This window comes from Scatophagus argus, chromosome 9 (genome assembly GCF_020382885.2).
Source record: "Scatophagus argus isolate fScaArg1 chromosome 9, fScaArg1.pri, whole genome shotgun sequence".
NCBI classification, from domain to species: Eukaryota; Metazoa; Chordata; class Actinopteri; family Scatophagidae; genus Scatophagus; species Scatophagus argus.
The window spans coordinates 21,994,787-22,008,208 of NC_058501.1; the positions used below are offsets into that span (position 1 = coordinate 21,994,787).

The 13,422-nt window shown below is 39.7% G+C and overlaps 1 protein-coding gene across 5 annotated transcripts in view; it reads right to left on the reverse strand.

The window, feature by feature from the left end:
• Positions 1-532: 532 nt before the first annotated feature.
• Positions 533-13,422, reverse strand: part of syngap1b (synaptic Ras GTPase activating protein 1b) — a 121,085-nt gene continuing 108,195 nt past the window's right edge. For all 5 annotated transcript variants that reach the window (XM_046398804.1, XM_046398806.1, XM_046398802.1 and 2 more), the window contains 2 exons: positions 11,163-11,224; positions 533-3,151 (listed from right to left, as the gene is read on the reverse strand). In XM_046398804.1, the coding sequence (XP_046254760.1) occupies positions 3,034-3,151; positions 11,163-11,224 (180 nt within the window). In that variant the 3' untranslated portion in view covers positions 533-3,033. The remainder of the gene's footprint in view (positions 3,152-11,162; positions 11,225-13,422) is intronic.

Sequence of the window (13,422 nt, forward strand, 5' to 3'; positions counted from 1 at the left end):
AAACAATTAGTCAGTTAATCTAATCATTGGTTGTGGCCCAACAACGAAGTGACCAAACACTTCCCATTACGCTGGCAATATTCTATATTTTGTTGTTGTGAACAAATACTATGAAAGGATCAAAAGAAACAACGTGCTAGTCTGTCTCTCCTTGTCTTCGTCTGTCTGTTGCACTCAGTTCAACGTCCATTTGATCCCACTGAAGACGTAAATCATTAAAAGTGGGTCCCAAATACATTGTAATTCTTTTGTAAATAAAAGACTCACTGATTCCCTGAAACAGCTGGACACATCATTCAAACAGGAGTAAATAGCTACAGACTGTAGTGATGACTTACACTGTGGGACTGAGTCAAAATGAAATACAGTGTTTGTGTTTATGGTGATGAAGGAATAGTTTGGGTGTTCTAAAGATTTGTTGACAATAAGAAAAATATCACCAAACTTAATCTTTATCCCTGAAAGGGATGGATACTTTGGGAAAAGTTAGCACTTTAAGAAACAGAACACACATTTTCACACATGGTTAAGAATTTAATTATTTGTTTATTTATTAATTTATTTACGTATTTCTATCTCCAGATTCACCCACCCGAAAAATATAAATTCCGGTGTATTCCAAAAGAAAAAAAAAAGGAACAATGGCATCTTCATCAACCGCATCAAAGGAATTAATCAACAAAAGTGGCAATAATTATTATCATTATTACAATAATAATTCAATGATCAGAATATCCACATTCATAACAAATCCATATACAACTGCAATACACTCTTCAACACCACTCTTCCATTAATATACACAAAATCCCCAAATGTCTGTCCTGTCAAAACAACAATAGAGGAGTTTTGGGGAGGGGGGCTATGGCTTGTCAAGGGGTATGAAGATGAGTGACCAGCGGAGTTAATGAATCTAAGGTTAGTAAGAGTATAAGGGGGAGGCACACTTATTTAGTAAGGACCTATACAAAAACAAGCAATGTTAAGTGATGACAGTATACTTTTATGGAAGGACTTGCCAGTCTAACTGAATCTTAACAGAAGGTTAGAAGGCTCCATGAGAGGCAGAATTTGGGGAAAAAAATTTCAAGAAATATATAAGGGTTGTCGGAATAAATATATAACTCTGAATGACAACCGTTGCAAACATATACCATAGGAACCTAAAGTGAAAGTCAGATACGCAAGAACTCAAAACAGGTCGAGAACCTTTCAAAGAAATGCAGATGGAGGTTTCTGGAAAAAAAAATTGTCTTAGTCTATATATGTACAAACATTGCTTGGTCACCCAAATCTACTTAGAAAAGCTTTTTAGTTGGTCAGAAAATGAGTGCAAGCTTAAGATTATGTGAGTTACTTCTTGTATGAGAGCTTCAAGAATGCAGCTATAAGTGACAGACCTTGCTGATATTCTAAGTCTGCACAGAAAGTGCCTCCGATAGCTCAGTACATTTTAAAAACCTTTCCATGCCTCAGTATTGGTAACTTGAGAAGACCTAGTCATAGAAAGAGAGAGAAACATTAGAGGAAAAAATAACTGTACACTCTGCATATACAAACAAACTGTATATACACATAGACATACCATATATACACATTTATCCAGTATATACACAAAGATTTAGCCAGTACGCACACTTATATACAAACACATTCACTCGTTTCAGCAGGACCTCTAACATATCTCTCTCTGTTTCAGTCACAAGTGGAAACGGCAGGGATTTCAACTCAGACTGGTGTCAGTGGAGTCCATCCATAGAAACAAATGGGGAGTTTTACCGCAATTTGACTGCAGAAATGTGGCCACACTGAAACCAAGAGTTCATCCTCTGCTCGGTTAAAACTCTACAGACAGATAGTCGAAGTGGAGTACAAAACAAGAGCTGTAAGAATGTCCTCATCCAGAGACTTTCCCATCGTCCCTAAATGGAGAGCTCCATGGCGACCATTGGGCAAGAAACATCCGTCCACTTTTTCCTTTTTTGTTTTGAATGGTTATAACTAAGAGGAAGGAGGGCACAGGTCACAGCAACGTGCAAACTGCTGTAAAGGAGGAGTAGGTATAACACAAGTTTGTCCCTTTCATCACAGTCCTTCAGGGCAACGATCCTCTCCGCAAGATTGTCTTAGTAAGAAAACTTGGTTCATATAAAATGGGTTATTTATGAACTTCCATTAGATAGAGGCATCTATCTATATCAAGAAATAAATATCTGCTCCGGAAGATTTCTGATGAAGAGTTTTTTTTTTTGTTGTTAAATACCATTGTAAGAATAAGCAGTATCATAGAAATATAAATAATAACATTCTGTCCGGTTTTTCAAAGTCTTCAATGAAGCAAGAGTTCTGAAGCGGGTTTCACTTGTTGTATTAGGCTGTGCATATTTAGTTTCCTTTAAAATCAAAGTCTGAAAGTGATTGGAACGGAAAAACTAAAACTATGAACGGTAAGAGAGATTACTTTTGTCTACACTGGAGTAAAAATGAAGTGGTTAAATAATGCTTTCCTAGATAGATAAAGAGTGAGTATATGAATCTAAGGGTAATTTGAAAAGACTACAAGAGAGAGAGATAGAGGGAAATAAATGCTTTGAAAGTAAATCAGCTTTGACTGAAATTTTAAGAGAAGTCAAGCACCTTTGAAATACATCTTACCTACAATACAACTCCCCCCCTCTCTCTCACTTTGAGCATCACACCTTCCTTGGCCTTTGTGTTCCTTCGTTCTGCTGATTGATCAGGCTGCATAGCTGTTCTTTGCATGCTCGGCAGGCTAGCTAACGCCAATATGCGTCCAGCCTAACTTTTAAAAGTAAAATGTAGATCCAAGCAAGAGGCGTCAGACACATTTAAAAAAAAAAAATCCTGTTATCAAATCAGAGAGAGAGGGCCCAGGTCCAGTAAAAAAGAAAAAAGAAAAAAAAGAAAGAAAGAAAAGAAAAAAAACCCAGCATTTCCTTACATGGTCCGCTGGGGCTCTGCACCATCCTTTGAGCAAAGAGAATGGGACCAATGCCCCAAGTTCTCCCTTTGTCAGCCAATCGCGTCACGAGAGAGGGCTCTGGACATTTGGCCATGCCACCCTGCGGCGTGCCGATGGTGCATCAGCCAATTAGGTTCCACATTGTCCTCCATGAAACTTTGAGAGTGGCTAGGGGGAGAAAAAAAGGGAGACACAGAGAGAGAAGAAACGGGGGAGGGTGCTTGATCAGGTGCTATTGAAGCATAGCTAGAAACCGAGTATCTGCATGGTGGCAGTCTTTCCAAAGCTGGACTCATCTCTTTTCTATAGTTTTTGTGTTCAGCTCTGAGGCAACTGCTTGTTTACCTGAGTCACTGAGGTATTTTCACAGCAATGTTAATTTCTCAATCACGTATCATCTCAGATCTCTGAAAAGACACTATTCAAACCTAGGCTGCTTTTAATCCAACATTCTTCACACATATGTAATTTCACAAAAAAAAGTAGCCCTACAAGCTGTCTAAATAGAAGACAATCTCTCCCTGCATAAGACTGCTAGCATTGTTAACATTTGGTGGTTTAAGAGTTAAACATTCACTGAAAATATGAGCTAATCCGCTAGCAATGGCCTCGGAAAGTACTAGCACTGGCCACGCAGACTTTGCAAAGTAAATGATTTGTTCTCTTTGAAGAGAAAAAATGGCTGGCACAAAGCTGAGGTGAAACTCTTCAACTCTTCTTGGTTCAACCCTTAAACAAGCTGAGTTGTTGCAGAGCGACACCAGTGTGTGAGGCTACAAAGACAGAAAACAGATTCACATCCAGACAAACCTTACAACAGAGACTTCATACACAAAATGAAGGAATATGGATACACATTACAAACATTTCAAAGACTTTTACGTGTTTTCAACATTTGATACACGAGAAACCGAAGAGTTCATTTCAAAAGTACATCAAATAGAGTTTCTAAAATTTACCGTGAATTAAACGGCTTACTCTGAACGCCTTTTAATTAGTTTTAATGCTGTTATCAAACAAGATAGATGCCAGTCTTTTCCTACTGAAATCAAACTGTGTATATTCTTATTGTCTTAAGCACAGCTTTATAACTTGCATCTGGTTGATGACTAGCAAGTTTACTGGCCAAAGGATGCTTAATATGTTTATCCCAGGCACTTAATGGCAGACTTAGCAAACTTAAATGATTGAAATGGTCTTTTCACACACATTTGGAAGATGATCTGGAAGATGAAATGTGGTAAAATTGCCTCAGATTGGACAGTTACTAATCTGTGATTAGCATTTGTGTGCACTCATAACATTACTTTGGTGAAAATATTAAGAGAAAAACTGTGAAAATGTTTTTCTAATTATAAAGTACTAATAATGGAACCACTTGTCTTCTGCATATGAACACAATGGACCGACACATTTAATTAAAAAACACAAAACAAAACAAAAGAAACAAAAGACATTTAAAACTGGGAATAAACTCCATTCATCCATTTCATTCAGATTAGTTTCATTCAGTCTTAAAATTTCTAGTGTTTGGTGCAAACTGAAAATAGCACTTTGGGGCTTGGTCTCCACAAATTTTAAATAACCTGTTCAATAGATGAGCCATCAATTCTGAGCTGCTTTTATTAACTGTAAATAAAAGCAGAGATTGGAGGAGGGTGCTTCCAAAACACAGATATGGGAACCTCAACAACCCATAGAGACATAAGAACAACAACAGGATGCACAAAGAACAAAGACAAAGACACATACAAAACATATTGGGGAAGAAAGATCCTGTCAAAGACAAATTGCAGGAGGGAGAGAGAAGAGACAGTGAGTGAATCATGAAAGAGGCAGTGCTATGGCAGACACAGACAAAATGGCACCATTTGTTTCTGTTTAGCACCAGTTTATCACATATCGGTTCTGAGATTGAGAAGAGAAAAATTGCACGAGCTCAGTCCAAAAACAATTAGTCCCTTAGAGTGGAAAAAAAAGAGAAAAGTTCCCAAAGTTTCGTCACTCAAACCTCTACGATGCTTGATCTTGTGTCTTTGAATCTCTCTTCAGCCCACAGATAATTTCTCTGACTAGCAAAGCTAACTTGGATCTCCATCCACCACTTCTGTGTCAGATCTCTATTGGAAAACCCTGTTGAAAAACACTCAAAGGCACTAAGAAAGCCAGACTACATCACCATATCTCTACCTAAACAATTTGCAGCCTGGCGTGTTCAGGATAGGTATATTTAATGCACCACATCCATGGGTGTCAAGGATTACTATAAGCTAACTTACAGCACTTCCTAATGGCTACTATGAAGTCTTTGAGGTGCAAGACATTCTATAGTGCTTGATCCTTACATGTATTTATTTCTCATGAAGCCACAAATAGGCAATGAGTGCACAGAGCAGATGTTCACATATGATTTTGGTGGGTGCGTCAAAAGCTTTGTTTGACTGATTCAGACAGTATGTTATAGGGTATCATTATCTTGTCCTGCAAGACTGATACTAACTGAAGCTCCATGTGAGCATGGAGAGAACAAGTGTCCATTGAAGAGCCCTTTGTGTTGTGTGTTCATGTGTTATGCACTGTACAGTAGCTTTATGACTGCTACTCCTCTCCCGCACACTTTTCTTCTCTCTCTTGCCCGGGGAATAATAATATCTTTTCTTTTCAGAGAATTGTCTTGCTAAAAGGGAAAGACGGGGGGGACAGTGTTTTCACTGGTGGCATCTCTCTCTGATTTGGCTCAGTGTTGTGTTTGACCTACTCCCCCTTCTTCTGGTATGCCTGTAGTTACTGTTGCAGTGGCTCCAGTTGCCTGTGAGGTTGTCATGGGGGAGGATGTTTTCTTGCCACGGAGCTCTCCATTCTGACTAGGATGTTGATGAGGAGTGGGTAGAGAGGGAGGGTCTACAGTTTGGGGGAGGACTCCATTGTGGGGTGAGCTGTCAGAGGAAATGCCCGAGGAAGAGACTCTGAGGCCTTGATCGTTGGTTACCGCTCCTCCTTCTCCTCCTTCTCCTCCTCCTCCTCCTCCTCCGCCTCCGCCTCCACCACCTCCCCCTCCACCTTCAGTATTCACACCGGGGTCTGCAGAACCCAGGGAGGAAAGCTGGTCCTCCTAGCGAGATAGAGAGAGAGGGGAGGGGAAAGAGGAGTGGGAGCGGGGAGACATGGTCGTAGGAGAGAGGCCATTCAATGAACGATGGGAGGGGTGTGAGGAGTTGTAAAGGAGATGTCCAATCAAGGCAGATAAGGTGACATGTAGAAGGATAAATCACATGTTGGAGAGGTGTGGGAGGAAGTAAGAATAGTGAGAGACAGGTGGCAGAAAGAGGACAAGGAGGAAAATCACCAGAGAGCGATGTAATTGAATTGTGTGGAAGTGAAAAACATCAACATTGACAAACAGAAAGAACCAGTTGGAATGAGTACATGTAAAAGTAATGGCAGAAGCAAAGTAAGGAGGAAGCAGAAAATAAAAGACAAGTGAAAAGGGATTGGAAGAACCACACGGAAAGAGAGACAGAGGGAAGAGAGAAAGAGAGCCAAATGAGTCACGAAGTTGATGCATGACGTACGCCAATAGAAATGGCAGCATAGGAAAGGGGAGACAGGGGAAGAGGGGATGAAGGGGAATTAAAATTCTTGAGGTCAAAGGGTCCTGATCCTCTCGGGGTGAGTAGCGAGGGGCGTTTGTCGGGTGACATGTGTCAGGAAAAGTCAGGAAGTCAAATGAGTCATTTTTTGCCAATGAGTACAAATCAATATAGACTACGTTTCTACGCAAATAAAAAAAGACTACAGAAGAACTCTACAATCGTGGCTTCCAGAAATACCTTAACAGCACATAGTGTAGCATCAGCCTGGTACTAAAAACATGCAAAAAACGGTCAAGCCACAAAGAGCTCAGAGCCAAATTTAAAAAGCAAGATAAAGGTGCATCCTATAGCCTGGCAAGAAATCCAAATCTCTGTCAAATTCACCAACCAAAATGCCCCACCCAAACCAACTGATCACACAGCAGTGAGTTCTTGTACATCCTGGGTTGGAGCTTTTGGTTAGCGGTTAAGTCAAAGTTTGGTTTTGCCATCTTTTCTTACTTACATTGGCGCAGAAATAACAGCAATGCAATGCTAGTTTCATAATTAGTATATTTCAAGGTCTGTTTGCAAGCCTTCACTCCCAGTCTTGTTCACTGACATCTGTGTAGGAGCAGTGGGGAGAGAAAACAATGGGGTTATTGTGCCAATAGACAACTATGAGGACTCTATTCATAATGGTGCTTCATGTATCCAAGAGCTACAGCAAGATGATTTGAATATGAAGCATTTTGAAAGCTGAAAATCACAGTTTTACCATCAGACCAGAGTAGAACCTCTTGAAATAATTGCACTTGATTTATCTTGCCTGGCACATTTGCTGTGTGGATGTCTAGACTTAATTACACAGACTCTGTTTCACTGACGAATGAAAAACGAGCGCAGAGCCACCTCAAAGAGCTTGAAAATTCAGGTTTGTTGTTCAAACACTGTAAAATATGTATGACATTAAATATCACTTTAATGCTTAAATACAGGAAGTATGAGATACTGTAATGTGAATGGAATGACGTGCTGTAGAGGGGAAAGACAGGAAAGAGGAGGGACAGTTTGGTTTGCACCCAGTAGAGAAAAGAAATCAAAAGGAGCAAAAGCAAATTATCACTGGATAAGCTGTATCTGATGCGTGTGTCCATTGTGAGTGGAAGGTGTTTCCATTTCACTTAAAAACAAAAAAAAGTGAAAAGAAGAAGAAGAAGAAGAAGAAGAAGAAGAAGAAATTTACCCCAAAATTTGATGTGAATTAGCAGGGCTTTTCTCTTCTCAATCAGAACCAAAATGAAAGAAAACATTTTCAGCTGCTAACTGGTGCTATGAACAGCTACAGTATCTACTGTGGTTACAGACAGGTACAGGATGCCAGTAACATGACTCCACTAACACTTGTGTCATTACTCTCAAACACAACCAACAGTGCAGTTTAATATCCATGTGTAGACCACTACACATGTCTATTAAACTCAGAAATCAGACAGCTGAACAAAGACATGGCAAAATGTTGACTGACATCCTTATTTTTTATTTATTTATTTATTTAACTTACCAAACTTGCTTCACTCTCTGTGGGCTGAAGTGTTTAATTACTGGATGCATTCAATTACAGCTTGATGTGAGAGTGTTTTTTTTTTTTTTATGCTAATGAAAATCGTTGTACTGGAGACAGAAACACAAAACACTTAGCCAAATACTGAACTGTTAGGTGTATGGTAATGGTACAGATAAGAGTATCGTACACACACGTTCTTACCCATCTCCTCCAATCTCCAATCAGTTCGAATCGTGGATGCATAGAGCAAACTGTGAAATCTTTCTCACCTCCAGGTTTGAGATAAAAACCTGCTGTAAGTGCTGGTTTAACCAATTTCTATATGGCAGTTGTTAAATGAAAAGAACCCCCGTATGGCTTGAGAAAGCGTGCCAGGTTAAGAGTACTAATTCTGATGCAAAACAAACAAACAAAAAAGTATGCACGTCACACATCATCAGACACTCCACAACAAGTGGCCCACACGCCACCATTCAACCACATAATGTGCCCAGGCGCCAAACACATACACAAACATGGAAATACCAGAAAAACACAGACTCACTGAAAGACACAGAAAACACACCAAAACAGGAGCACATTAATCAGTGTTCTCCAGGGAAGGACTGGGTCAGATACGGAGATTTCCCATAATTCCCGTTGTTTGTCTGAGGGCATGCTGGGAGGGATGAAAAACTGAATGGAAATGGAAATTCATGTGTGTAGGAAAACACAGCGGTCAAAAATGTGTTTTGTGAGGGGAAAAAAATCTTTAATAAAAGAGAATTAACACAATATTACAGAGACTTTTGGACAGATTTATCAACACGACTGGTTTTCTCTGAATGGGTGTGTTTTCAATGATGTATTTAACCAGTAAACAGGCCCAGTCAAATGCTCATGTCTTCATAAATCCGGACCGAAGTCAGTGGAACCGTAAAACACGTGATTGTGCGTCTTCTCTTTTATTTGATTTTTTTGTGTAGCTGCTTATTTCAACAATGTCCTGTCACTGTGCGCTTGTGCGAAACAGAGGAAATCTGCATCCTGTGTGCAATGAGTGTCACAGTGACACTTTAAATTCTGCATACTAACCCTAACCACAACCCTTTAATGGTCATACCCCTGACTATTGTTTATTAGGATGATACTGAATAATGCATTCACAGTTAATCAAGGGCCAGTCAGATAATGTGGTATTATTATGTATTATGGACTATTATGTTGAGTATTAGCAAATGCCAACATCTGACAATAGCAGAGTTTAAGCATCAGTGACTTTTATTGATTATTTTGTGTTTCTCCGCATTTCAAAGAGTTACAGGAAGGTCTCCGTATATGACATAAAAATCATTTGCGAATATTATTGTTGGCATGTATGTCTGTGGATTGCTGGTTATGACTGAATTGTGAACAAGCAATGACACTTTTGTTTGTAGAGGGCTGCAACAGTCACAAAAAAACATTTGATGTTTAATTTTTTTTTTTTTTTTTGAAACAACCTTATAAAGCCCCAAGCTACTGAAGCACTTCTGTGTATTTTTGCCAAGGCATATAATATACTAGTTGGTCAATCTGAACTGAAAAAGTAGCCTATTTCATGTAAATCTAAATTAAACTGCCTATTCGAAGACTGTCACAGAATATTTTCAGAGTTACCAGCGGACACGAGGAGGCCTGCTACTGTGTTGGGAGGGTGACAACAAAACTGTGTCAGCTTACAGCCTCTTTCTGTCTGGCAAACTAAACAATATGTCGCTTCCTTTGTGTGGTGAAGGAGAAGCTGTGCATAAATTACATTTTCATCATTTTTCAGAGAAAAAGTGACTTTAAACCTGCAATAAGCAAGATGTGCACACGAAATAGCTATAAATACCTTTTTAGCCTAAACCAGGAGCTGAGGCTGTAATAGGCTGTTATAGGGACATCTTAACTTACCATTACATCAGGATTTATTAGCTGTTGTTAGCTAAATAAAATTAGACATATTTCTCATGGCCTCATTCTTTCGTAAGAGATTTTCTAGAGTTCAAGTGATGCTTGCCAACTAACATTAGCTCCATCACAACACATTATTACAAAAAATCTTCAGTTCAGTGCCTGCACTTTGTGAGAAAAACATAAGGAAACATCTAACTTAAGGTGCAGCAGGACTAAACTTAGCTAGTCCGTCAATTTAAACCAAAAGAACATAAGTGGGAGATTACTGTAACCACAAAACCAACAGGCTTTTATTTTCAGGAAAGGCATTTCAAAGTGCCACAGGAAGAAAAACACAGTTGAGAATAATGAAATTAATGATGACTGAACTTCATTTAACCGCTTCAGGTGCAAGGTCCTTGTATCACACTGTCAAGGCTTAGTGGGACACTTGAATGTAACAGAACCACTGTTAATGACATTAGCAACACCTGTGCTTTTCCAGCTATGACAAGTAAAAATATCTGCTGCGGGAGCAAAAGAAACACCTCTGCCACGTTCACCTCATGTTGTAGAGCCAACATTAGCTTGTATTTTGTAAATGAGCAGCCTGAGTTTGTCTTGAGTTAATTAAACAGCCACTCTTATATTTTTTCCAAATGATAATGCCTTTGGTTTTAACAGGGCAGTCCAAACTCCTTTTCACCTACATTAAATCTGCAGCCTCTCTAGTAGGCCTACACCTGGTATCCATGAGTCGCAACTGATCACAGACTGGCCTGGTGCTATGTGTAGTTTACCAGTATTACATTACCTGATTTATGGACACACCAGCTGAGACATATTTCAGATGAATGCTTTTCACCGCCAAATCTAAAATCTTTGACATGTTTAATTGTCACTCTTTCAACAAGGTGTTGTGCCCTTCAGAACCAACAGTAACATCTGTCCCAAATGTTTTGTGACAGGCCTCTTTTTCTGTAAGATAAATGGAAAAGTAGATGGGCCTGTTGTTGTGTTGGCTTGCAGTGAGTTCACAGGGTGCTGCATATGGACAGGGACGCACATAGAGAACAGCAGAAGTGGAAAAGAGGCAGCAGGTTATGGATGGAGAGTGAGAGTTTGCCGGTTCGTTTATTACCTGGGTACTCGGGGTGGGACAGGTGCGAGACGGGGCTGCACTAGGATGGACTGACGCCTCCCCTAAGAGAAATCACCGTATCTCATCAACATAGGAGGAGAGGAGAGGAGAGAAGGGTTGAAAGCAAGAGGCAGGAGGAGGAGGAAGCTGACAGCAAAAGAAGGAGGGAGGGAAGGCTTGTGTGCAGTGGGGAGGATTGACTGAAGGGCAGTGAGGTTGGAGGTAAACAACAGCCACTCAAACGACAAAATGCAGAACAAAAAGTCAACAGAAAACAGCGACACAAACATACATAAAAATGCTGACAAACATTTACATACACATACATAATGGCAACCCAACACACGCAACATTATCAGACAACCCGACAGCCTTAGAGCATTAAAGCAGCGTGCCATGCGATGTAACGTGAGTAGAAAGCATGCTTTGGACAAGAAAGAGTAAGGCGTCAGTCTGAGCACTCCAAACGACATCTGCATCTGAAAGCGGCTGGTTAATCCAGTAGCATTTGGAAAGCTGTTTCTTGGTTCAGAGAGGCAAGAAGAGCATGCTTATCAAACATGCAATCATCAACTCTGAGAAGATAAATACAGACACACTTGGAAAAACCCAGAATTATATTTACACCAATGCATTATATCCATTTCACTGTAACTCACACTGCAACACACACACACACACACACACACACACACACACACTCAAAACTAAGATGTAAGAAGTGTCAACAATTAGTACAGATAAAAGAGTGCAATCAAATCTCATATGAATGAAACACTGATATGATTAACGTAACGTCAAGCTCAGGAGGCAGTTTCTTCATTAAACACGTCTTGCTGATGGCTGCTGAACAAACAAAAAGTTCACCAAGTTTAGCAAAGTCTTAAGGAAGGGCTTACAAATGATCAGTTTAACGTTAAATGGTAAAAAAACAAAAAAAACTGACAACAAGTGTTTCAGTTTCTACAACTGATAATGTGCAGCAACTGCCAGATACTGTAAAAAGTATACTAAAATGTCTTTATAACTCATTGAACTTGTTTAATTTGTATTGATTCCTGAATGAGGGCTGTTCAATGTCACTTCATGATGTATTAACTCAATTCGATAAATTCTTAGTCATTACATTCCACCCCTTTTCAGATGCATAATTTATTACTTTAATTATGAAGTTTAATTTATTGGATTAATATGTAATATTTTGTTGAATATTCTTGCTACATAAATTTACACAGGGTTTCTGCAGTGTTCACCAAATTACTTTTGATGCTTTTAAAGACCTTTTTAATAACACAGAATGCAATTTATTACAGTCATGCCGATGAAGGCTGACAGAGAGGACAATACATTTATTACACTTGTAGCAGTCAGCACTGCACACTTAAGTACACAGTACTGACATGTACTGCACATGAAACTATACTGTATGCTCCACTGCTGAATGACTAATGTAAATGAAAGTCAAGACTTTCTTATAACTCAACTCTTTTGACCTGCAGTTATCCGATTACATTATTTGGCAGTTATTACCTTATCAGTTGCTGAGATGCATTTGTATTTACTTATGCATTAGCTACGAATGCCTTCACGTCCTTCTAGGAGCAGAGAAACCTCAAAAAGTCTGTCAGCTTTTTGCAGTGCGCTTACAGGCATCAGGATGCAGTTGTGGGAAGGATTATGACATGCACCCGTGTTATTACGCAAGCTCTAATTAAGTATGGGGCGTCATTTTGGAAGTTGGTAGCAGTGGCCTGAGGTAACAAAGGCATCATGCCTCTCTCCTCTCACTCACCCACCCGTTTGGCTGCTGAGTGTCATCGTACTGCACTAAACTGTTTATCTCATCTTATCTTATCCTGTAAATAAAAGGAGCATTACAGCACAATGGAATCTTATCTCACCACAATTCTTCCAGCTGGTACTGCTTACACCTGCTTACATGGCAGCCACACAAACACTTGGACCATATAATACAATCCGGTCCAATGACTGTGCCGTACATACTGTGAATGTGACGTGTAAAGTGTTTAATTTTTGTCCAGGCTGAGTTGCAGAGGAGCAGTAGGTTTTTAGCCCCGCGAGGCGTGAAGCAACGTCGGTCAGCTCACGTTGAAATATCTCAACGACTACTGCGACTATGCACTTTCGTGAATGTCTGCACAGACATTCGTGGTTCCCAGATCTTTGCCCAGATGGTTTTGGCTCACATGGCTATTTGTGTTTATTTGCATTCCATTAGACAGGTGTTTACCTTATCACA